At 38.2% G+C, this 24,428-nt stretch overlaps 6 protein-coding genes across 13 annotated transcripts; 1 reads left to right on the top strand and 5 right to left on the bottom strand.

Annotated features, from left to right (window-relative positions):
- Positions 1-662: 662 nt before the first annotated feature.
- LOC111468335 (F-box protein SNE-like) lies at positions 663-1,496 on the bottom strand. Its single transcript, XM_023113513.1, has one exon. The coding sequence runs from the start codon at positions 1,299-1,301 to the stop codon at positions 822-824; it is 480 nt and encodes a 159-aa protein (XP_022969281.1). The 5' UTR covers positions 1,302-1,496; the 3' UTR covers positions 663-821.
- A 1,211-nt stretch (positions 1,497-2,707) lies between these two features.
- On the bottom strand, positions 2,708-5,167 carry LOC111468067 (receptor-like protein 12). The gene has a single exon (XM_023113118.1). The coding sequence runs from the start codon at positions 5,165-5,167 to the stop codon at positions 2,708-2,710; it is 2,460 nt and encodes an 819-aa protein (XP_022968886.1).
- A 624-nt stretch (positions 5,168-5,791) lies between these two features.
- LOC111468111 (receptor-like protein 12) lies at positions 5,792-9,142 on the bottom strand. Its single transcript, XM_023113188.1, has one exon. It carries the CDS (start codon positions 8,906-8,908, stop codon positions 6,116-6,118), a length of 2,793 nt encoding a protein of 930 aa, XP_022968956.1. The 5' UTR covers positions 8,909-9,142; the 3' UTR covers positions 5,792-6,115.
- Positions 9,143-10,848: 1,706 nt separating this feature from the next.
- Positions 10,849-11,736, top strand: LOC111468328 (sodium/potassium/calcium exchanger 1-like). The gene has a single exon (XM_023113505.1). The coding sequence runs from the start codon at positions 11,087-11,089 to the stop codon at positions 11,594-11,596; it is 510 nt and encodes a 169-aa protein (XP_022969273.1). The 5' UTR covers positions 10,849-11,086; the 3' UTR covers positions 11,597-11,736.
- Positions 11,737-14,072: 2,336 nt separating this feature from the next.
- On the bottom strand, positions 14,073-18,023 carry LOC111468134 (putative protein FAR1-RELATED SEQUENCE 10). Of its 6 annotated transcripts, none has more exons than XM_023113240.1 (5): positions 17,967-18,023; positions 16,059-16,910; positions 15,844-15,989; positions 15,314-15,757; positions 14,073-15,053 (listed from the first exon to the last, which is right to left on the bottom strand). In XM_023113240.1, the coding sequence occupies exons 2-5, from the start codon at positions 16,885-16,887 to the stop codon at positions 14,445-14,447; spliced, it is 2,028 nt and encodes a 675-aa protein (XP_022969008.1). In that variant the 5' UTR covers positions 16,888-16,910; positions 17,967-18,023; the 3' UTR covers positions 14,073-14,444. The 6 variants fall into 6 exon arrangements, with proteins under 6 accessions (XP_022969008.1, XP_022969005.1, XP_022969002.1 ...); XM_023113237.1 differs by adding an exon at positions 17,590-17,655 and having other exon boundaries at positions 15,844-16,910; positions 17,967-18,003; XM_023113234.1 differs by having other exon boundaries at positions 15,844-16,910.
- A 746-nt stretch (positions 18,024-18,769) lies between these two features.
- LOC111468101 (phytochrome C) lies at positions 18,770-24,338 on the bottom strand. Of its 3 annotated transcripts, XM_023113165.1 has the most exons (6): positions 23,984-24,338; positions 21,307-23,838; positions 20,403-21,216; positions 20,206-20,296; positions 20,006-20,084; positions 19,338-19,451 (listed from the first exon to the last, which is right to left on the bottom strand). In XM_023113165.1, exons 2-6 carry the CDS (start codon positions 23,351-23,353, stop codon positions 19,414-19,416), a joined length of 3,069 nt encoding a protein of 1,022 aa, XP_022968933.1. In that variant the 5' UTR covers positions 23,354-23,838; positions 23,984-24,338; the 3' UTR covers positions 19,338-19,413. The 3 variants fall into 3 exon arrangements, with proteins under 3 accessions (XP_022968932.1, XP_022968931.1, XP_022968933.1); XM_023113164.1 differs by having other exon boundaries at positions 18,770-19,451; positions 20,006-20,296; positions 24,020-24,322; XM_023113163.1 differs by having other exon boundaries at positions 18,770-19,451; positions 20,006-20,296; positions 23,984-24,322.
- Between the last annotated feature and the right edge of the window lie 90 nt (positions 24,339-24,428).

Consider the following 24,428-nt stretch of genomic DNA (forward strand, 5'->3'; position numbering starts at 1 on the left):
CCCCCCCCCCCCCCCCTTCTAAATTACGTGTTTACCCTTTCCAACCTTACTTTTTCCTATTTTTGTTGGTTAAATACATTTAGCCTTCGAGCTTGCATATGATGCCATGGTTGAATTAGAGTTAGACTCGTTTTACTCGAAAAGAAAAGTTTAAAGTAGACAATATATGCTAGCGGTAGATATAGACTATTGCAAATGGTATTCGAGTTCGTCACCGAATAGAGAGGGAAATAGAGTCTTCCTTACAAGAGTGTAGAAACTTATCCGTAAGAGACGGATGATGACACGGACAAAAATAGACAATATCTGTTAGAAGTATACTTGAATTGGTCGAAGTAAGGCTAGACTCTTTCATTAGTAGACACATTATTAAAATTTATGAGCGACTTACCTATCGAACCAAAACATAGTAGTAAGCTTGATTGTTACAAATGGTATTAGAGTCAAGTACAAACATTACCAAAGAGTGTGATGCATTAGGTTACAGCCATTTCTCTAATATAAGTTTATATCATTTTACATCTCTACTAGCTAAAATGGATAATATCAACTAAATATGGACTCTCCTCCATAAAAGACAGATTTGTTTTTTTTTTTTCATAAATAATAATAAAAAGGTTACGATATTAATTTCCAAATTTATTTCAAGTGAGACGGAAATATAATATTAAATTATTTAATTAAAAATTGAAATAAATTCGAAGAAAAATACGGGAGTGGCATTCAGTTTTTGTCCTATGAGACAATTCCAAATGAAATACGTTTCAGAATGGAACGGAAAAAAAAAATGATGAGAAGCAGGAAACAAACAAACAAACAAATTATACGTTCACCGGTTTGCAGAGGAACCGCAGCGACGGAGCCGCGGCGGCCGCATCGCCGCCGAGCCAACCGTTTCTCTCGTAATAATCGACGCAGAACAAGGAGAGCGAGAGTCGCTGTACCTGATCTTGGAGAGTCCGAACGCGGGGGACCAAACCGGAGCGATTCAATCGGGAGAGGACGGGACGAAGGCAGAGCATGTAGAGTCTCTTGTAGCCGCCGAGAGCGAGGATGAGAGGACGGACGGAGGAGAGAGGCGGAGAGGAGACGTGAAGGAAACAGAGATGCTCCCAGAGTGAATCGTCGTTGCGAGCTAGGGCACACCAGAGACGGCAGACGCAGGCGGCGGCGCAGAGGGAAGGACCGTCAAGTCGCTTGAGGATTTCGGTGAGGATATCGAGGTGATCGTTGATTGAGAATTTGATTTTCTTACTGTTGTTCTTGCGTTTGGTATCTCCTTGTGGTGCATTTGGCTGCATGATTAACCTGTTTCTTCTTCTTCTTCTTCTTCTTGATTGATTGATTGTTTCAATTTCTCGATCGAGAGAGGGATTTTTGAAGAAAGATGAACAAAGTAGAAAGCAACCGCCGAACTTGGCAGATTTTAAAATAAATAAATAATAATAACAATAAAAAGAGTAAAATTTGCGTGTTTGTTGGGCTTTTGCAGTCTAGCCACCTGGCCCAATTACGTGGCGTGAAGCATTTATTACTATTTTTCTTAATTTTATTTTTACATTTTTTTAATTTTCTTTTCATTTTTCATATAATTAAAAAAAAAATTAGAATGTATATAAAATTATTTTAGAGGGAGAGAGAGGTATCAAAGATGAAGAAGATGGCGCCAAAGGGAAAAGTTGATGTAGCAAGGAAGTGGAAGAAATGAGGTGAGAATTTTGTTGTTGTGTAGCAATTTAATGGAAAAGGTTTATCGGGTTCAGCGGATTTTCTGTTTCTTGTTCTTGTTTTATATTTACATATTCCAATATCTTCTTTCGATTTGACCTTTCTTTCTTCCTTTCTCCAAGAAGAATTACTGCCTTTCAATGTTTAGCCCACTCTGTGTCATTGCTTCTATGATCCACGCATATGAATTTGGGATTGCTCTCTGAAACCCTACTGTTTTTGCCCATTTCATCTCATCATAAATGGTAGGGCCATTAGGGTTTTACTCCATTTGAAATGAAAGATGAGTTCGTGTTTGATGCTTGCTTGCTTTCTTTCTTTCTTTATTGATCTTTAGGTTTAAATACTATTGATTGGGTTCATTCTGGTTGCCATTCTTTCGAATTGTATGCATTTTAGCCCACAATAAGGCAAAATTATGGTTACATCTTATGGATGAATCATCGTGCTAAAATGTTGATTAAAAATGAGATAAGAATGTAAGTGATTGGACCCAAGTCAAGAATGTTTCGAATGTTTGGAAAGCACACGAACCAAAATGAATAAAAGTTGAACTATATGAAGACTAAAATAGATATTTCGAATGTTTAGGGACAAAAACGGACTTAACTCTTGAAAGTATAAGAATCAAAACAATATTTAAACCTTATGTTTATGGAAAAGAAATGGCAATAGACGTGTTCATTTCTGTTTGACATGGGTAGGATGAGGTTTATATTGGGTCTTCTTATTTTGGTTAATATTGCTGCGTGAATATGGCTATGGAGGGAAATACAAATCAAATGGTACTGAAACTCGAGCCATTCTGTAGAGATTTATGCATATAGTGAATTTGAGATGCCTTTAAAACGTTTGTGAGTCAAACATTTCTATCCAGTGCTTTGTGTGCTGTGCTAAAAACACTTCTTACCATTCTAAAAAACTATCATAAACTCACTTTTATTCTACAAAATGGAAAACTAGAACTTTAGCATCTCTTTTAATGGTTTGTCCTCCTTGTCACCCTTCTCTTTGGTCGTGCAACTCTGTAGATCCTCAGAAACCATGCTTCCTTCCTCTTGATTACATAATTCCCAGCCACCATTCCAAACACAACCCCACAACTATATCCAATCAACACTATTTTCCAACCAAAATCGAACATAGACGCTTCATCATCTTTCTCTGAGGTTGAAGATGATGGTTCCTTGGCCTCAGATTCCCCACATTTCTTCACCAATGGCTTCCCACACAATCCTACATTGCCCTCATACGAACTGCTTTCAATGTTGTTAAGCTGGTTCCCTTCTGGTATTAGACCCGAGAGGTTGTTTTGGGTGACATCAAAAGTTGAAAGGAAAGTGAGCTGAGCCAGTGACTCTGGAATCTCCCCTGAAAGCCTGTTGTTTGAAAGATCCAGAGATTCAAGCTGTGTTATGTTACCCAATGACGATGGGATTTGACCACTGAGCATGTTGTGAGACAGATTGAGAGAATGGAGACCCTTTAATTTGCCGATTAGATCCGGAATTTCGCCTTTGAATCTGTTGCTTGAGAGATCCATACTGGTGAAAGCCTCTTGAATCTTGGAGAAGCTTCTCTCATACCCTTTATTGATTATGGTGATTGAGTAATAATACTCGAGTGCCCAAGCATAATTTGCAAAAAAGAAGCATGTACTGTTTGCTTTCATATATGTTGATTTGGTAGTTGGGGTAGTAATCTTCATGGCATTCCAATTATTGATGCTTTTGAGTGGCAGGTCACCTGATAAGTTATTATAAGAAAGATCAATAACACGCAATCTCGGAAAGTCATCATCGGTCTTTGACTCTTTGATAATCCCGTAGAATCGATTGGATTGCAACATGAGAAGGCTCAACTTTGGAAGAGCTCCCAGCCAAGATGGGAAAACGTCAGTCAGTTGATTGTAACTGAGGTCTATATTTTCTAGCATTTGACAGTTTGCCAATGATCTTGGAACTTTACCCTGAAATTGGTTCTTCCTGTAATCAATGGCCCGTAGATTGCTTTCGCGGATGAAGCTGTCAGGAATGCTTCCATGAAACATATTATCGCTCAGTCTCAGAACTTCCAAAGAACTGAAATTCCCCATACAACCGGGAAGCAGACCACCAATGGAGTTGCCAGAAATGTCAAGGTAAATAAGAGAACTCAAGTTGCAGAGTGAAGATGGAAAACCATACATTCCTTCATTTTTTATTTGGCTGATATATGCAAGACCCAAATATGCAAGTTTGGTCTGCATACCAACCCAAGACAGGGTTGCATCAGTGAAATAATTGGAGGTGAGGTGCAGAAAGTTTAACCCAGTAAGATCTTTGAAGGAAGAAGGAATTTGGCCACTGAACTTGTTTGAACGAAGGACTAATATCTTGAGGTGGGTGAGGTTTCCAAGTGAAGGAGGAACAGTCCCCGACAAGTTGCATCCTGCTACATCAAACACAGTCAAGGAATGTAGATTTCCAATTGAATGTGGTATTTTGCCAGTTATTCCTGAGTACTCGAGGCATAATTCTTCGAGCAAATTGCTTGAGTTGAATTCAGGAAGATAACCGACGAGATTTGGATTGTGTGGTATTTCAAGTATCTTTAGTTTCGGAAACTGAAATATTTCAATGGGAAATTGACCCCACAGGCCGCAATCAGACAAGCGAAGGGATTCTAAAGAAGATAAATTTGCCAAGTAATCTGGGACTTTGGATGATATGTCAACCTTACTAAGACTAAGATGCTCAAGTTTAGTGAAGTTTGCCACAAAACTATTGAAATCAGGATTTCTAAGTTTCAACAACCTTTCTCCCGAAGAGACTTCGATATTTTGAGACAAGTCTAAGGCCAACAAGTTGGACAACTTAGAGATTTCAGCTGGGATTTGTCCTGAAAATGTAGAACCAGAGAGGTTGAGAAGCATCAAGTCAGAAAGTTGTTGGATTCTTGCAGGAATCTCAGAGAAATTGAAGTTATTGAGTGCAAGGTTAAGCTTTTGAAGATGAACAAGTCGAAAGAGGCTGCTATTGGAATTTAGGAAACCATAGAGGCAATCACTGCCGAGGTCAAGACCGACCACATGCCCTGTTGTCTTGTCACACTCCACACCACGCCACAAACAACAATCATCGCTGCTCCTGCTATCAACTCGCCAAGAAGCTGTCTTGGGAAATGCATGAGAACAATTAGCAGACTTGTCAAACAAAAAGCTTTCCTTGAACTGCAAAAGGGCATCCCTTTCTTCATCGTGGCACAGTGGATGAGTAGAGGACAAGCAATGAGTTATGGCAAAAAGCAAAGTTAACAGTACAGCCACATAGGAAGCACCATAGGAGGAAGAAAAAGATGCTGATATCTCCATGATATACACTGATGTAATTCCACACTTGGGGATTACTTCTGTTTTATATGTAGGAATCAAGATCTTCATGTCCAAAATGTCATCCATGGATATGAGAAAAGAATCCATGGACCCCTTGACTCCGTCCCTTTGTCGATCCCATTACACGACAAGTTTCCGATGCCATGTGTTTCAAAGATAAGGAAAAAAGAGATGAAAAACAGAGCCATTCCTACTCTGAAAAGTTTGATCAAGCAAAATCTAACATCTGTATATTCATGAACTCATAAGTCATGGTCATTAAGAAAATGAAGTCGAGTGAGGTTTGTTGTGGTAGGTGTATGATGTTGTCTTCTACCACTTTAGTCATTGCCCAAATGCTATGGGTCTATGGCTTGGTTAAAGTCTAAGTAGAGTTGGCAGGATCGAACTGACTGAATTGACCTAGAAGGTGAATCAGTCTAGGGAAAATTAGCCTAAGATCTTTCATGCCATTATATCCTCTAAGCTAATCCTATATCAATTAAAACTTTAAACTAATTATGGAAATGAGACCCACTAAACTTTAGGATTTGTGAAGCCCAATTGGTTTTGAAGAATGAAGATTCAAACAGCCTTTCTTTGAACGTTGCTGCATGATGATATAAAATATGAATAATGTGTCCGTCAGCCACCAACTTCCTTTCTTGACTGTGAATTTTAAAAGATTACGTTGTTTTCCTCAAAATTTCCCTTGTTTTTTTTTCTTTTGAATGCATCTTCAAGTTGTAGGACATCCCAAATCATAGTTGAAAACTCAGCTGTTGATGGTGGGAGTTGCTGTATTTGAATCATATATACTCACTATGTTACATATATAAACAATATAGTTGTATTAAGTACAAGTTCTACATGTGTAATCAGCCAAAATTCCTGTTCCTATTTGTTGTGTTACAACAAGAGCCCTTTTTCTACACTTGGAAACAACAAAGTAAGATAAAGCAACAATATGTCCTTCATATTCAGGCATCTGAGATACCCAATATCATCCACTCCAGGGTCTCATCTTGCTCTCCTTCATTCCTCCCAGTTTTTGGGTATTCCAATCTTGAAGGTCTTTTTAAACCATTCTTCCTTCCTTCCAAGGATGTAGTTCCCTACAATCATTCCAACCAACCCTCCACATCCATATCCAATCAATACAGTCTTAAACTTTATCTTAAAATCAGATCCCTCATCTTCATCCTCATCAGAATCTGATGAAGGTGGCTTGAAATCTCCACATTTCTTTGATAATGGATCTCCACATAATCCCACATTCCCCACATACGAGCTGTTATCAACATTGTTAAATTGGTTCCCTGTTGGTATTGGACCAGAGAGATTGTTGTAAGAGACATCAAATATTGAAAGGAAATGAAGTTGTGAGAGTTGTGGAGGTATTGGTCCTGAGAGTTGGTTGTGTGACAGGTCCAAAGACTCCAGTCGTGCCATGTTCTTCATCAATGGCGAGATGGGGCCAGAAAGCATGTTGTGGGAAAGGTTGAGAGATTGAAGGCCTTCTAGGTTCCCAACAAGATCCGGTATCTGTCCTTCAAATCTGTTGCTTGAGAGATCGAGACTTGTAAAAACCTCTTGAATCCTTGAGTAATCTCTCTGATAACCTTTCATGGTTATTGTGGTGGAATAGAAAAATTCAAGAGCCCAAACATAGTCGAATGAGAAAGTTATAAATGTGTTTCGATATGCTGACGCAGTTGTGTTGAAAATCTTCATTCCTTTCGAATTAGTTATATACTTCAATGGGAGATCACCCGAAAAGTTATTGAAGGAGAAATCAACAATTCGCAACATAGGGAACTCCATATTGGTTTCAGGTTCTTCGATTTTTCCATGGAAGTGATTGGATCGAAGTATTAGAAGTCTTAACATTGGAAGAGTTCCAATCCAAAAAGGAAAACCATCGGTCAACCGATTGTCACTCAAGTCCATGATCTCCAAAATCTTGCAATTGGCTAACGATCTTGGTACTTGACCTTGCAACTGATTGCGACTGAAATCAAGAAACCTTAGTTTGCTCCCACTTCTGAAGGTATCAGGAATAGTTCCATAAAGTGAGTTTTGTCTAAAGTTCATAATATCCAAAGAACCGAAAGTTCCAATACATTGTGGAAGCACACCACTCATTAGATTACTCGACAAATCGAGGGCCACGAGCTTGCTTAATTTGCATATGGCTGGTAGAATTGGACGCGAGTCTCGTAACCTGTTATTAGAGAGATCTAACACAGTGAGATTAAGCCAAGGAAGAGCATCTTGAAACTCTTCTACACCAGTTAGGGCGTTGTGACTCAAGTTCAAAACCATCAATCTTTCTCTACTCATGCTCCACATCCATTTGGGTATCTGGCCTTGAATATTGTTCTCTCCAAGTTCTAATAACTCTAACTCATTCTGTTTTTCAAGAAATGTTGGAATCTGAGTTAAATTGCAGGATCCAAGTCCTAGAAGGTTGAAGTTTGGAAGTGTTTCATTTGGTTTACCTACATGATCATCAAGAACTGTCAACTTATTGGCAGTGAGGTGAAGTTCAGTAAGGCTCTCAAGTTTCATAAACATGCTCATTTCCACAGTCCCATTCAAGTAATTAGACTGAAGATAAAGGTGCTTCAGGTTCATTAGTTGAGAGAAAGACTTGGGAATTGAACCACTCAATTTGTTTCCATACAGATGAAGATCGGTTAGCTCTGCAAAATCGCCTATCCAAGATGGAATCTCACCCGTTAGTTCATTTTCACCCAGAAGTAACTGAACAAGGTTAGTCAAGTTTCCAACAGAAGGCAACAGAGTGCCACTTAAACGAATCCCAGAAAGTCCCAAGTAAGCAAGCTTGTTCTGCTTACCAACCCAAGACAAAGTTGCATCTCTAAACTCATTATAGCTAAGAAATAGACGAGTCAGCTCGGTTAGGCGTTCGAGTGACGACGGGATTGGGCCACTAAAGTTGTTTGCATAAAGCTCTAACTCCAGGAGTCCAGTAAGGTTACCAATTGTGGCAGGAACAATCCCAGAAAAACTACTATTTCCTAACTTTAAGGAAGTCAAGGACTTAAGGTTGTCAATGGAAGAAGGTAGTTCACCATGAAATGCTGTTTGTTCAAGCCATATCCTCACAAGAGAACTGTTCATGTTGAACTCAGGCAAAGAACCAGAGAGATGTGGATTGTATGGAAGAACAAGATGTTGCAAATTTGGTAAGTGAAAGATTTTCTGTGGAAAAATTCCAGTCAGCCCACAAGCTCCCAAACTCAGAGACCTCAAAGAAGACATATTTGCAAGAAAATCAGGAACAGCAGAAGATATATTAAGGCTACTGAGACGCAGGGTCTCTAACTTGGACAACCTTAATATCGCCGAAGGGATTTGCCCAGAAAACCCAGAACCAGCAAGATCCAGCTGCCTCAAGTCAGTAAGCTGTCCAATCCCTCCAGGGATTTGGGACAAATTGAAGTTGTTGTCGGAGAGAGTAAGAGTTTGAAGATGAACCAGTCGAAAAAGGCTGCTGTTAGAGTCAATGGAACCGTACAGACAGCCGCCGGCAAGATCAATTCCGACAACATTTCCAGTCTGGTTGCTGCACTCGACGCCGTCCCAGGAGCAGCAATCATCTGTTGTTCCACCTTCAACGCCCCAGGAAGCAACCACCGGAGGAGAGCCTAAGCAAGAAGGGTTAGGGACGAAGGTGTTCTTGAACTGCAGCAGAGCAGCCCTCTCTGAGCTTTGGCAGGTGGCGGCGGAGCATTGAGTTGCAGAGAAGACGAGGAAGAACAAGAAAACCAGACAGCAACATGATGGCTTCATCTTCTTCATGGTGGTCGGTAATGGCTGATCTTGAGAAGATAGGATGATGATGGTTTTCTAAACAAGTGAAGATTCAAACCCCGATTCGGCTGGAAATCAGCGTTTTTCGTGGAATAAATAAATAAATATGTTGATTTTTTTCATAATATTGTATCCCATTTTTTCTTCAAGAGAGGTGGAAATACAGGCTTACACTCAATTTTCTTGTTTTTGAGTTTTGACTAATATAAATTATTTAATATTATGGTGTTTTCATTTAGTCATTGTTTAATTAAAATTCTATTTTAGTCTCTATAATTTAATTTTATTTCACACTAGTCCTGTTTTTAATAAACCTAAAAGAAAATTCGTGGAGTTAATTTATTTTTTTATTTTATTTTAAAAATTAACTAACTTTATAAATTTTAGAAATATATGCAGGTGGTCGTGTTTTTTAATTAAAAAATTATTATTTTTTTATTATTATTTAAAAAGTTAAATTTAGATAATTAAAATAGGTAGACTTAAACAACATTTTTTTAAAAAATGTTTTTAAATAGAGGTTTAAGTATCTATTCGGCATCAATTTAGGTATTTGAAAATTCAATAAACACAAAATTAAAAGTTTAAAAATTTACTTTTAAAAGTTTATTAAGAATCGTTGAAAGATTAGTAATTTCACCCATTTCAAACTATTTGAAATTTTGAACCAAAAAGTACATATAAACAAGTTGGTCCAACTAGGTAGCAATAATTGGTGGCCATGAGCCACTAGACAATATATTTAATTTTCTTCCCGCCAATGTTGACTCCTTTTAAAAGACAAAAAGACCTTGTTGACCTTGTATGTTCGTGCCTGGTTGAACATCTAACCTTCGTTTTCGAGTTTGACTTAAGTTTCTGTAACCTGTTGTTAGCGTCAATTAACTGAGAGAATTCCCCGTATTGTCCCTCTAGTTAAAATTGAAGAAATTTTTCGAGTTCTTCAATTTGTTTTCATTCACTCTCGCATTCTCGCTCACATCTGTCCTCTTAACGTAGAGCTCTATAGCGTCTTCCATCGTAAATATGTCATTTCCTCGTCTTGATTTTGTCGCACTAGCAACCACTATAAGAAAATACACTTTTAATAGTATTTTTAAATATGAAAAACTATTAAAAAGAAAACAAAAAAAAGGCGGTAAAGGTCCACAAGTCTCCCCTTAGTGCATAGCAGAAAACAACGGCTTTCAAAATGTTATTACGATAATTATAATAATTATAAAAAATTAAATAACTTTATTAGCATAAGATTAAAGCTATATTTATATATTATAACAACCACTATAAGAAAATACATTTTCTTCACCAATGTTGGGCTTTTGAGTCCATAATTGTTAATGGGCTAAGATCTCATGGGCCTTTAGTCAAGGGGCCCTCTCTACTCCTTTCACATTTGAGAGCCCAATCCATCTTAGCTACTTGGCTTTATATATTTCATTATTTCAAGTCCACCTAAAGTCAAGAGAAAAAAGAATAAAATAAGATATTTATTTATTTTTATTATAAATAAATCACTTATTATTATTATTATTATTATTATTATTATTATTATTATTATTATTATTATTATTATTATTATTATTATTTATGTTTGAAATATTAAATTTTTTATCCCGTTTTCTAAAAACGTGAATGCACGCTTCTCTCTCATGCTAATACTCCATTTTTTTTACCGCTATAATCCACTTTCAGGTTCTATTTGTTCAGTTCTCTTCACGAACTTGAACTATCGATGCCATAAAGATAGCCAACTCGTTTTAAGTAGGATCAATTGTTATTACGTTCTCTAAAAGAGATATTTGTTCCATTCGAGATCTTGAAACTAACTGGTTTTCATACTTTTCAAACACAAACATTTGGTACAAATAGAATTAAGAAGTCACCGTCAAAGTCTTCCCTAAGTCATTGACACCACCCTACACGATAAAGGGTAATATTGTAAAAGCACTATTTTCTGTGTTCACACTGTTCCACAATTCATTATAAATATAGCAAAAACAATGCATTTTTTTTAAAACACCCAATTCCACTCCCACCAGTCTTCTTCTTCAAAAGAACAGAAAAAAGTTTGAATCTTTGTGAAAAACTTGAAACACCCAATTGACCCAATTGGCCAAAATCATCAAATCTTCAATCAAGTTCTTCAAATTTTGCCGATTTTCCACAATGAAGTTAGTGATTTCAGCTTCTGTGCTCTCTGCAATGGTGTTTTACTCATCTCTCCTCCCTTTCCTCCACTCTTTGAACCTTTATATCTCTGCAACAATCCATAAAAACTACATGTTCTTGCTCTGCAATGGCCTCCTTGTCTTCATCGTTCGAAACTCCGGTCTTATCAGTAGCTCTGGCCGCGAACAGTGCGGCGGACATGGCAGCAGAGAAGCTGAAGCTCTAGGGGCTGCAATGGAGGATTCCACCACAATAATTGAGAGAAAAGTTGAAGATGGAGAAGAAAGGGAAAATGGGTTTATTGCAGAAGAAGAACAAGAAAGTGAAAGATTGGTTACAGAAGAAGAACAACAACAAGAACACGAAGAAGAACAAGAAGAAGAAAAAGCAGAAGCAGAAGAAGTTGGGGCTTTGAGCAATGAAGAATTGGACAAGAAATTTGAAGAATTTATCAGAAAAATGAAGGCAGGAATCAAACTGGAATCACAACAAGTGCTTATTTTGTAACTAAGAATCTAAATAAAAAAAATAAAAAAATAAAAAAAATCTGACTCTGTAATTTTTACTCTGTTCTTCACTTCTCTTCTGTTATTGGATATAGAAAGAATTTTACCTTTCAAATTATTGTGAAAATAGTGGTTTTTTTATTGGCATAATTAGCTTGGAGTATTATTACATTAATATAAATAAAAAAAACCCAAATTTGTTCATAAGTTCGTCTGGATCATTTTGTAAAAAAAAACTTTCGAATCTATTGGTGAGATCTTACATCAGTTGGAGAGGGGAACGAAGTATCCCTTATAAGAATATGAAAATCTCTCCCTAATAGACGTGTTTTAAAATCGTGAGGCTGACGACGATACGTAACAGTCAAAGTGGGAAATATCAGTTAACGGTGGGTTTGAACTGTTACACTATTGTATCCTTAAAACTTCAAAGTTGATCGACATCAGTTAGAAGTGAACCGTTACACCAATTCAAAGTTAAATTTATTTTTCTCCTAAAATTTGATAACATCAACATCGCCACGAGGAAGCATCCAGAAAAAAAAACAAACATAAAGATTAAATAAAGAAATAAAAAGTTGGCCTCAAATGAGTCAATGTCCTTATCCAATGTTTGCTCAAGGGAAAAAAAAATGAATTTGGGTATAAATGGTTCCAACTCTTTTACAGATTGTGGTACAAGTAGATATGTCAACAGCATCTTTTGGGTTGGTGTTTGGTCCCTTGTCTTTCTGTTCATTTTGTTTTTGTATTTTTGTTTATGTGTCCTTCTTTGTCCCAATATGTTTGTTCCCACTCTACAAGAAGCTTCCTTTGAAAGGGTCACTTGACTCCAAATCTTAGGTCATTTTTCAGAAAAAGACCTTCGAGTATGAACTATTCTTTGGGTCAAAAGATGGATCCTATTGGTTAACATGACATAAAATGTCTTTTATGTCATGTTAAGTTACAGTGTTTGTGTTGTTTCAAACGGTCAGGGTAGATGAACCCATCATTGATTTTTCAACTCTGTTCCATCAATGATTGTTCAACTATTTATTGATGTAAGGTTGCATCCAAAGCTTAAATTTTTCATCTTTTATTTGTAATGTTGTCTTAGGGAAAAGCTCCATAGCAAATATATAACAATTTTTTAATAGTTAGTTCGTGTTTCACATATTCATACACCACATCACCCTTAAAGGGTACCTATGGCAGCTAGGGTCTGAAAATTTGGAAACATCCTTCAAGCCTAAGTGAAGATTAGCAAGAACGAGCTACGAGTATGATATAAAGAGATTGATCCTCGACAATCTAGTTTATCGAAAATAAGAAAGAACAGTTCCGAACATGCTTAAAAAGCACATCATATGTTGGGTTAAGAGCAAAAATGAGAAGACAAGGACTTGGTTTTCAACCATAGATGAAGGGGGTGAGTTTTGTAAGAAGCTTTGGGTATAATGGCAGGCAGGTAGGGACAGCCTCAAACCATTGTTGGGTAAGTGAGCATGTCTTGAGAGCATAATGAGCTGGCATTCATGCTCCCTTTTTTGAACATGGGTGAAGATTTCAACCTCACATAACATATTTTGTCTGATCTCATCAAAATCATCTCGTCTTTTAGATTTGAGATTATAATATTTAACAAGTATTTTATCTGCATATGATGATTCAATTGGCTGATTCAAGATATTCATTGATCTGATTATCTTCCCATTCTACCAAACATCTTTAGCTTTCTAAGAACAAAACAAACAAGGATCAAATACCTTATTATGGGAGAATCTGCAATAATATCATGCCTTTGCCGCATGCTCAACAACCATACTATTTTCTCCACTCCATTGCATCTGTGGAAAAGGCACAATTTACTTCAGAAAATGATTTGAGAACATGGGGTAACAAGAAAACCATGCTTCCACACTGAAATTATAACCGTCCAAAGTTTTAAAACACATCTTCTAGGGAGAGGTTTCCGCACCCATATAAAAATTCTTCGTTCCCCTCTCCAACCAATGTGGGATCTCACAATCCACCCTCTTGGGAGTCCATCGTCCTCGCTAGCACACTGTTTGATGCCTGACTCTGATACCATTTGTAATAGCTTGAGTCCCGCTAGCAGATATTGTCCTCTTTGGAGAAGCTTAAAAGGAAAAGTCGGAGAGGACAATATTTGCTAGTGGTGGGCTTGGGTTGTTTCATAGAAACCAAACAGACCAAATACCAGCATTGTGAGTGTGGGGGACGCTGAGGGTCTGTAGAGCATTTGATCCATTTCCTTCTGGGGACCCTACAGATTCATGAGGTCTGCAGAGATGCTGACAAACAACAGACAGAAAGAATAAGAATGTTTTCCATAAATTAATGTTTTCTAAAAACAAATGAGTGCTTCAGAACAGAGATGGAAATTTACCATCCCAATCAGTGCCTACAACCTCTCTTTGCATAGGATCATTCATTTACAGAAACTAAATCAGCAGCCAAGTTGCAAATCAAAGTAGAATGATGAATAAAGACTTAAAGATATTATTCTAAGTTAATTATACAAAGGCAACTGAAACCAGAAGCAAATTGATAGGTAAATCAGGAAAGACAACTTTCCAGCTAACTTTCTACAGTATTCTTCCCCATGTTTACTATAAAAGAAAAAAAGTAAGATTTCCTTTTCTTCGTATCGATTGTTTTTATACAATAACTGTAAAGAATACAACTATTATGAAGCACTGGATGATGCAGGGATTTTCATACAGAATCCCAGTTTTTCTGATAGGTGGTGTTGAAATGAGCACTCAATTTCATACCCCGAGATCTTTGAATTCTTGAGATGGAAAACTTAGATAAAAACATATGGTGAGGAGAGATCACATTATCTATGGATCATTAAACTCGTTAACCGTCGTCGTGTTCAAGGAAAACTCATCGACTACTGGCATGGTTCTGACATGCTCAAGGAGGCCTGAGAGTTCTCTATGAACATAATTAAAACGCTCCTGGGATACCAAGGACTCTGTCAAGAGAGTTGCAGCAAGAGAATGAAAAGCTTGGGCGCATGCTTCGCTTCTGCCTTGAGAATGTGCATCGTCTATAGTACCTAAAGAGTTCTGTAGTCGCCAACGAAGTAAGAAGTATTTATCTGGGAGTTTAAAATAGTTCTTCACCGCAAGTACTCGGATTGAATGCCTGCATAATATTCCTGAATGATCAAATTCTTTACAGGCACAGTGGACTTGCTCGTCATCTTGTGTCCAACTAACAAGACGCTCGACATCCATTTTCTTATAGTGTTGCAAAAGATATGAACCATTTCCCATTTCTGTAGCAACATATTGCATGGATAGCACAATTTCATTTTGCAACGCATTGAAGGCATAAGGTGTAAGAGTACCCTGTGCATGCTCTTCTATAGGCATGCCTGTCTTAATATGTAAATACTGCATACCTTCTTTGGCTCGACTTCCGGAGTAAGCAGCATTACTGACCTGCAAAAAACATAGGCAACAGACTGAAAGATTTAGTTTGATATGATAACCAGTACTCCAGCAAGAAAGAACAATGTAACATCCCAAGCCCACTGCTAGCAGATATTGCCCTTTTTAGACTTTCCCTTTTCGGGCTTCCCCTCAAGGTTTTTAAAACACGTCTGTTAGAGAGAGGTTTCCACACCCTTATAAAGGGTGTTTCGTTCTCCTCCCCAACCGATGTGGGATCTCAAAACAAGGAATAGCGCAGTTAACTATACCTGTTCAAAGAATACTTGCAAACATGTCTGTGCCCCCAAGATTCTTTTCAAGAACGTTTCTAAGGATTGAAAGAAATCAGCTGTCAGTGTACGAGCCAGAAAGGAACTTTTAATGAAGGAAAACGGCCATGATGCTCGATATAAATATAGTAAAGCTATATGCTTATCAGAAGCAAGACCAAATTGTGCAACCAAGAGATCCCATTGATGCTCAAAATCGGATATATTCTCCAGATGCCACAACATATCAAACTGAACTTTAAAGTCTGCATAGTGCAATCCAAGGGGCAACAAGAACCAACTTGATAGTTTAGATAGAATATGCCATATACATACGACGTGTTTAGTATTAGGCAGTTCTCTTGATATGGCATCTCTGAGCCCTGAGTCTATATCAGTTAGAATAGTCCGTGGATGCTTTCCTCTCATAAATTGTACAAATTTCTGTTAAAAAAAAAAAAAAAAAAAAAAACCTGTGAAAAGACACGTGTAGGTAGGTGCACACACGACAAGAAATTGCATCCACAAACCTGTAGAGCCCAAGAAAATGAATGCGAGTTTTCTTCCTGCAGCAAGACGCAGCTGAATATAATTGCCTTTCCATGATTGCTCATGCCAAACCAAACTCCAAGGAGTAACCCATAGGTAAGAGAGCGATAGCTCATGTCAAAAGAAACTACATCACCAAACACAGAATAAGCATGAATAGGATCACCATATGCCCATGATAGATTTTCAACCTTACCATTTTCATCTCTAGTATAATCAAAAACAAACTCTGTATCCCTCTTGGCCATAGCCTTGCATATCTCAAGAAGCTCCAGCAATTCGTTCTCTCTTTTCTCATTCAGGAAAGCATCATTCTCTTCAACAGTTTTCTTACAAGTCCTAACGAAGTTCCTAACATCCTTCTCTATAAAGGGCAACTGTCCAGGTTGTACACCCTTTTCTAACTCCAACACCTTCAGAATCCTGTTCACGGGAAATCCAGCTTTGGAGAGTAATAGGATGCGTTCTTGATCGGCCTCCTGTATTTTTCGATATGCTGGAAGCAGACGCACCTGGTCATCTTCCAACAACTCATGATTATGAACATTACTAAACTGTGACACATACCATTGACTAACACCATCTACAATTTCCTTGGTCAAATACAATTTAGCATCACAGCCACATCTTACAGATTTCCGCTCCCGAGGGTGTTCCACATTGGCCTTCTTCCTTGGTTGATTATATCCAGACCGATAACAAACAAAATCTCGTCTATAAACCCCTAAATTTTGGCTTTCTGTTGAACGTGCTTTTCTAATTGAGAACCCGTTCTTCCGAGCAAAGTTGCTGTAGTATTCAAAGGCATCCTCATCACTTTTGAATATTTGACCAACATAGGGAGCGAAAACAGATTCTGAAGATAATTGAGAGGGTACCGTCTCACTCTTCACCAGCCGGGCACTTATTGAGGCCTGATCTTCACCTTCGTATCTAATATAGCATTTCCAATCTCCACATGGGCACTGCTGGCGTCGAATCCAAATGTTAGCCGGTAGCTTCATTGCCATTTCTGGAGAAAACATAATCTTCACGCTCCACTTTCATGCTGGTGATATGAAAAAGGAAATGTAGATCTACATTTGATCATTCAAATAAAGAACAGCAAAGGCCTCCTCTTAAATAAAAAAGAATACATATACACACTTCCGTACATAAGCATTATCTTTAAATAATAAAAGAACTGACAATAAGAAGCAGAAGGAACAATCCACTTCAATAACACATTCACATCACCTAACCAGGTCTTGCTAGCTGGACCTAAATATTGTAAGATAAACAATAAACCTTAACCTAAAGTTATTATTTTTCTCTTAACATCCAATTGATCCAATAACTTAACCAAAACGTCTGGAAGATTAGAAAAACAAAAAGCTCCAATCAGTTAAGCAGAGAAAATGCCCTTTAAATTTATGAATGTATCTTAAAAACACTTTGCTTTTCCGTTTCCAGTTCGGTATGTCCTTCCAAGTTTAGCATTTGGATGAAGGGAAAGAAACAATTTCATGAATGTATCTATGTGTGCAAATGCAGATATACAATTTTGTTTTGTATTAAAACATAGGGCTTAGCTATAAATGGCAAGCAAGAAAAGAACTGAAGAGTAAAGAAACAAATAAAGTTCAGTTCAAGTGGCAGTAACCACATTTCATTACTGAGCTCATAGACTTAAAATTCAACGAGCAAACACAAACAAAGCAAATATTCCCTTTCAGAGCAAAATCCACTTGAGAAAAGAGATTAAAATGTAAAGAAATTGTAGTAAAATCCCCAAATTGAGCATTGCACAGCACCTGTTCGACAAAATGCAACAAAGAAACCTGCGAATATCACTAAACGAAAGCAAGGATAACACTTCATAAATGCAACTAACAAGCCATCCAGATTGTATTTTGCAGCTTTTCTCAAGCATCAGGTTGAATTACCAATACAGTAATGAGAAACAAACTAACGGAAGCAGAATTTGAAGAATTAACAGTTTACAGAGGATCAAGAATCAATAAATTCAAGCAAAGGGAATCGCGAGCAGAAAGATGAGGAAAAGACTGATCAAACAGGAAATATTTGCCGGGAAAGAAAAGGCGTTGAAAACGAAAAAACTAACCTTTAGAATCCTCGACTGATCACATCCCCCATTGTTTGAAGCTTTGGTTTGAACAAAATCCATATTCATTTTCGTATTATTTACTAAACGTGAATTTACACTTTTGTCCCCAAATTGCATTAGATTCATTAATGAAGTTCATATATAGTAGCATTTTTGTTCCCTCAATTTTAATTAATTAGATGACATGAGTTTTTTTTTTTTTTTTTTTTTCAAATTTTAAATTCTTCAAAAAAAATTAATAGTTTTATTTTCTCTCTCTTGTGACGGCTGCCACCCCTAGTCATCGTCCGCTGCTACCAGCCACTAGTCATCGTCCATCACTACCAGCCTCTGCCACTTTTTTTAAAATTATTTTTAACGTTTATTAAGAAAAAAAGAGTTTCTCCTCCCGTATTAAGTAACAATAGCGGTAGCGACAACGAACCGTGGTTGTCATGGATTGAGGAGTACGGAGAAGTTTAAGGACCAACCGAAGTAAAAATACATGGAAAAGGCGAAAAAACCTCTCACAAAACCACGAATTGTTCAACTCTTATTTGAAAAAAAAAAACACGAGAAGATTGAAACAATGCAACTCATACTACAATATATACCGTCCTTCAATCATTTAAAACCATCCTTTAAGTTAGTGTGCCTTTTGAAGTCTCAACAACCGAATAAACATCAAAATTAAGAATAAAAAAGGGTGTTCAAATATTTAAGGGTCCGTTTGGATTGACTTTTTCACTCAAAAACACGGTCTTAAGCACTTAGAAAGTCATTTCCGTTCATAAACAGAGCAAGGGGAGATTGTGAAAATCAACAAGAATGAACAAAAACTGCATATTATTTCAAGTGAAGATGAGATGATGGGTATTTGCCCATCCAATATAAACAAGTTTACAACTCTATTTTACTCACTTATTTCAGGTGCTTGCATCCCAATCCCATAAAGCCTGCATTTTTGGAGTTTCTGATGTAAACTTCTAAATCGACGACTTCGGGAATGAACTACAAAAGAGTTCTTGGATTTGTGACATTCTAGAGATGGTCGATAAAGACGTCGTGTCTTTACAACTTTCGACTCTTTTGATTCTTTGAAGCTTGAAACTACTCGCCCTGCAACAACGTTTATTATAATCTCACATCACTCCTAATATCTACTCATATTCTCAAACAATCTCGACCTGATACCGAGTAGTGTCAAGGCTCGTTCTTTGGTTAAGGCATCTTCAAGTAAATCATGCAGTGAGAGTAGAACAGTAAAGTCGTTGTCATCGTTGTTGTCGTCGTTATTAAGCAATATGCTCGGCCAAGGGGAATTCTATGAGGATGATGAATGACGAGGTCACGGCCTCTCGGATATACTGTACAGTGCCATTCATTATCTTCACAAGCTTCTGGCTGATGTATAGGCCAAGACCTTCCTTTGAGCTATCATTGTTGTCATCAAACATCTCTTGGATTAAGTGCGCAGGAATTCCAGGAACCGGATGAATGATCCTACATAATATGACAACCATATCTCAAAATGATCATTTAGATGCCATTCTAGAGCTAACATCACATGAAGCATATTAAACCATGATATGCTCAAAACGAGTTTCCAAGATTCTGTTCGACGTTGTTCTCATAGATATTTACGGGTTCTAGAGCGCACCCCTCGGTTCTCACACCGACTACCTCACTATAGCTCTAGGAAGTGAGCGTAACAGGCTCAAAATGCTAAAGAAATATCACAACCACAATTTTGACATTATCCTCATAGATATTTACGGGTTCTAGAGCGCACCCCTCGGTTCTCACACCGACTACCTCACTATTCTTCGAGACACTTAACTCACCCCAATGCTAGCTCTGGGAAGTGAAGAGTAAACAGGCTCAAAATGCTAAAGAAGTATCAGAACCACAATTTTGCTATCAACTTCAGTGCTATCATCTAATCATTCTAAACCTAAATGACTAACTTGGGCTTATCCCATGACAGGACATGACCATTCTACAAGATACTAAACCGTTAACAAACGATGAGAACAAAGAGATTTTCGGGATTTTACCTGAATTCAAGATGAAGAATGTGGATTCCCTTCCCGATACGCTCCTTCCTTGGAGTTGTTCGGAAGACGACGGATGATTCTTTGCAAGTGAAGAGAAGTGTGTTAGTCAAGAACTCAGAGAGCACCTGCTGTAGCCTCATGTTATCTCCATATAAGTGCAGAGATGATACATCAGCAGGTGATTCACAAATGATCTTCACCTGGCGCTCTCGGCTCAAAATCATGGTTTGATTCATTACGACATCAAGAACATCTCCAAGGTTGAATTCCCTACAGTTAGTTTCTATGTAACTGCAAGGAATTACCCAAATGATCAAAGATTATAGCAACAAGAGAACAGCACAAGGTATTGAAGCCAAAAGCAAAAAAAAAAGTTTTGATGTAACTATAATCATACCACTCCTCAATACTCTGGATATCAGTATCATATACAATCTTGTATAATTGTTCCCGACTCAAAGTGTTCGATTTAAGTAGCCGCTTTTGCTCTTCGTTCAAGTCCGATGAACCCAATAGATTCTGCATAAATGTAATTCCGTCGAGTGGTTTTCGAATTTCTTGACGTAGATATGCCAACTTATGGAGATTATCAGCTGTAGCTTGTTCTGACATCCGTTGCATCTCCAAGGCATATTTTAGTTCCGAGCTAGCCACGTGCAAGAAGAAGACGACCCCGGTGATCTTACCCTCTGAATCAGTCCTTTTGCTTGCAGTGAGCAGTGTTTCAACGTAATTTCCTTCACGATCACAGAACTTAAACAAAAATTTCTCTGTATCCTGGCCCGAAATTACTCTATGCAGTAGTATCCTAAGCTTGGTCAATGTCTGATCTTTCACACGACAGCCGAAGCTTTCGAGCGTGAAAACCTCCCCAAGAAGCATCCTATTTGTCATCTCTACCCTTCTAAAACCAGATAACTTTTCCATTGCATCATTCCATTCCAAGCACCGGCCATCGTCATCGGTCATGAAAATCGGAGGAATAAGTGCAGATGGATTTCGCATAATCCCTGTGTAATCACCTTGGATTTGCGTGTATTGGTTCATTATCAGTTTCTTCTTCGTAACATCCTGCCCTATAATATATACTCCTAGAACATTATTGTTTAGGTCTCGGCTACAGCACGAATTAACTTCTAAGATCACTGGACCATCGTGTCCCGGAATTCCAAACGTTTTGAGTTTGATTTCGATGCTCTTCTCTTCAATACCTGATAATATCCATACAAAACAATCATCAAATAAGGGATGCAGAATTACGTCAATGGAACAATAGATAATATCTTAAGATGAAAAATCACCTTGAACGGCCAAGGACAGCATTTTCTTTACCACCTTAATAGAATCATTCACCAGACAATCAACTAAGGGCATGCCAATGGCTTGCTGGATAGCTAATCCTGTAAGCTCAGTGGCTTTCGAGTTCCAACCATTGATCTTGCCGAAAACATCTACAGCCAAGATAGGCACTGCAGCTGTCTCGATCAAGTGAACCATCTCGTTTGTGATGACACGCAGTTCATCCAACTGTTGTGTCTTCTCATCGACTAACGGGACGTTTGTAATCACCTTGCATTCTTCTTCAACTTCTTCATCTTGTAAAGAACCTCGTAATATTAATTGCAGCGAATGGATGGCATCCATTTCCACATCTTCCCAAGGTTGACTACGCCGCTTCACCACTTCCAGGAAAGCCTTGAATGATGATCTCGGATGCATATTCCTTCCATCGTCCTGGTCACCTGGGTCATGTTTTGCACCACCCCACCTGATTTCTTTAGCCATATGTGACCGAAACCAGAAAAGGAAATCCTTAGAGGTGATCCTAACAGCAGCCATTCCACAAACCTCATCACCAAGAGCAGAAGCACCATAGAAACCAGCTTCAACAAGGCTATCGGTACTTAAACCTGCACTTCCGCTATGGTCTTCGAGAAGCCATTCAGCTATATTTCTAATTTGTGCCTCTGAGGGGGTGACTCCAACTAACCAAAATTTCTTTCTGAAATATAAGGCAGCACCATCACACTTAACAAGATCCATAATATTGGGAGATTGGGTAACGATTCCTACCGGAGTATCTCTTAGCAGCATATCACAAAGAACAGTTTGAATTCGCAATATATGTTTCTCCTTCAACTGAGTTTGCAACTCCACTTCTTTATTAATCTGTATACCAAAAACTTGAATCAAGAATTCACAAGCATATCTCAAAGGAAATGGCACAAACCTAGGACTTGTGTGATGACAAACTACTAAACCCCACAACTTTCTATCCTTTTCTTGATCATTCTCGGATTCACTATCACTCTCATTGATTGTAATAGACATCACGAGAGATGCAATAGAACCCATATTCATCATATACCGAGCATGACAACCGTGAGGAGCCCTCAATGCAGACCCACATAGACTTAATGGCTGAGTCAATCTCCTGTCTTGAAGCACCTTAACTGGAGGTGCCAAACAATCACAAATCATCCTAACTTTATTCTTCAAAAAAAGGAACCTTGAAGCTTGAGGTATATCAGTAGCTGGGTAGTGCAAGCCAAGATAAGGTTCTAAGTCCGATTGACAGCACTCAGCTACAACTTCTCCATGCTCATCATCATGGAATTTATACACCATTACTCGATCATAACCTGTCAAATCGCTAACCTCCTTAGCCAATACCTCACATAAAAGAGATATATTCCCACTCGGCAAGGACTGCAATTTTGGGATGGCTTTAGCTGCAAGCTTATAAGATTTCAATGCCCCAGCTGCAGTCACTGGCACATCAGCTGGATTCACTGGTTCCAGATCTATAATTAATCCCATGTCTACTCGATGCAAAATTGCATAAAATGGTTTACCAGAAGTTTTACAATGGACTAGTATAGGATTAAGAAGATTAACTTCCTTATAATCAGCTGCTTTCTGTAACGCTGCAGCTCCCGGTGAGCGAAAAAGTGTTCGTACATCCGTTCCAAAAGTTAGAGCTTCTTGCTGCTCGATGTTCGGCACAGCATGTGGGGCCAAGTCCAACATCTCAGGGGCATTTTCACTATATGCAAGAACAGACAAGTTTTCCCCATCCACAGCAATCATACAACCAAATGGTTGAACTAGACTTCCTCTCTGAATGTTCTGAAGGTATGATTGTACAGTGGTGGCATGAACATTGCTACTCGAACTTGCGATGTTGACATCAACCGACGCAGAGTAATCAAACAACCTTTCAGAACCTTCAAAGTCTACTTGAAGCTTTGCGTCAATTGAAGTTTGTGCAACCACATGAGCTCCATGTTTTGATCGGTCGCCACTGGTCTTAGAACATACAGTCTTATTTGTTGTCATTGAAGACATCTTTCAATTCCCTTCCCAATTTCTCCTGTTCTTCCACTAACCAAACCAATCACCTATATCCCCATTGCTCAAAAGCCACCAAATTCAACAGCAAACAAACACAACATTACTTGATACCCATTCCAGAGCCCACAAGACAAAGGGACAAAAGGGACTCAGTAAAATCTTCCCATGATTCTATTTCCAGAAACACAACCCCACAGGCTTCAAATTCAACGCCCCAAAAAGAAGCAAGCAAACTAGCTTGAACTAGACAGTGAAATCTAAAGGGGTCTCATGAAATTAAAGCAAAAACAAGGAGAAGAAGAATTAAGAACAAAACTAACGAGATTTGAAGCAAGACCCAGAACAATTCTTCCACATCTTCTCACAGTTCCACTACACCCACGAAGAATCGACCAAACAAGTAACTTCTAGAAGCTCGAGCAGCCCTCCTAAAAGCTTAGTTTTCTAGAGCAATCAGAGCCATTCGTTGGAGCAAAAACCTGGCAAGCATACAGCCACAAGCCTATAATTTCCCCAAAACCCACATAGTTCACAGAATTATAAAATTAAAAAAGATGGGGAAATAAAAAAAAAACCATAAACTAATCGATAGTCAATACAGATAGGAGGCGGATGCAAACATACGAAATGGGGCGAACAGATACGGGTGTTATGGAGTACCCAACTTGCGCGATACGGATTAAGCAACACGTGAAAACAGAATAGTTTGGTTGGTGGGCTACCGGTGGAGTCCAAAACCTGCGGATTTCATCGATTTGAAATGATTTTGAAGATGGGGTTTGATAAATTTGTGCAGTCCGCACGCACTCTTTGCAAAAGGAGAAGAAAAAATAATGAAAAACTTTCGTCGCGGTTCTCGAGATGTGAACCAATGACCGTATAGTTGGATTCTCTTTTGGTAGAGGTAAGGTAAGATGGGGGAAAGGACGGCATTTTTGGACTGGCTTGAGCAGCCAATGAATCGCATTGGCCCACCACACCACAATGGAAAATTTAATGAGTTTCTCGAAGCTGAAGCTCAATCCTTCTTTCTTACTCACTCAAATTTGGAAATACTTGTTTGTTGTCT

This window comes from Cucurbita maxima, unplaced genomic scaffold (assembly GCF_002738345.1).
Source record: "Cucurbita maxima cultivar Rimu unplaced genomic scaffold, Cmax_1.0 Cma_Scf00036, whole genome shotgun sequence".
NCBI lineage: Eukaryota > Viridiplantae > Streptophyta > Magnoliopsida > Cucurbitales > Cucurbitaceae > Cucurbita > Cucurbita maxima.

What these genes read in the sequence shown, in the direction of transcription:
- LOC111468328 (XM_023113505.1), top strand. Translation starts at nt 11,087, where the DNA reads ATGAAGTTAGTGATTTCAGCTTCTGTGCTCTCTGCAATGGTGTTTTAC.
- LOC111468335 (XM_023113513.1), bottom strand. Translation starts at nt 1,301, where the DNA reads ATGCAGCCAAATGCACCACAAGGAGATACCAAACGCAAGAACAACAGT.
- LOC111468134 (XM_023113234.1), bottom strand. Translation starts at nt 16,887, where the DNA reads ATGTTTTCTCCAGAAATGGCAATGAAGCTACCGGCTAACATTTGGATT. An exon ending in CATTTTCTTGGGCTCTACAG is followed by an intron (nt 15,758 to 15,843) that starts GTTTGTGGATGC and finishes TTTTTTTAACAG; the next exon opens with AAATTTGTACAATTTATGAG. An exon ending in TGCAAGTATTCTTTGAACAG is followed by an intron (nt 15,054 to 15,313) that starts GTATAGTTAACT and finishes TGTTTTTTGCAG; the next exon opens with GTCAGTAATGCTGCTTACTC.
- LOC111468111 (XM_023113188.1), bottom strand. Translation starts at nt 8,908, where the DNA reads ATGAAGAAGATGAAGCCATCATGTTGCTGTCTGGTTTTCTTGTTCTTC.
- LOC111468067 (XM_023113118.1), bottom strand. Translation starts at nt 5,167, where the DNA reads ATGGATGACATTTTGGACATGAAGATCTTGATTCCTACATATAAAACA.
- LOC111468101 (XM_023113164.1), bottom strand. Translation starts at nt 23,353, where the DNA reads ATGTCTTCAATGACAACAAATAAGACTGTATGTTCTAAGACCAGTGGC. An exon ending in GCTGTCCTTGGCCGTTCAAG is followed by an intron (nt 21,217 to 21,306) that starts GTGATTTTTCAT and finishes GGATATTATCAG; the next exon opens with GTATTGAAGAGAAGAGCATC. An exon ending in ATCCAGAGTATTGAGGAGTG is followed by an intron (nt 20,297 to 20,402) that starts GTATGATTATAG and finishes AATTCCTTGCAG; the next exon opens with TTACATAGAAACTAACTGTA.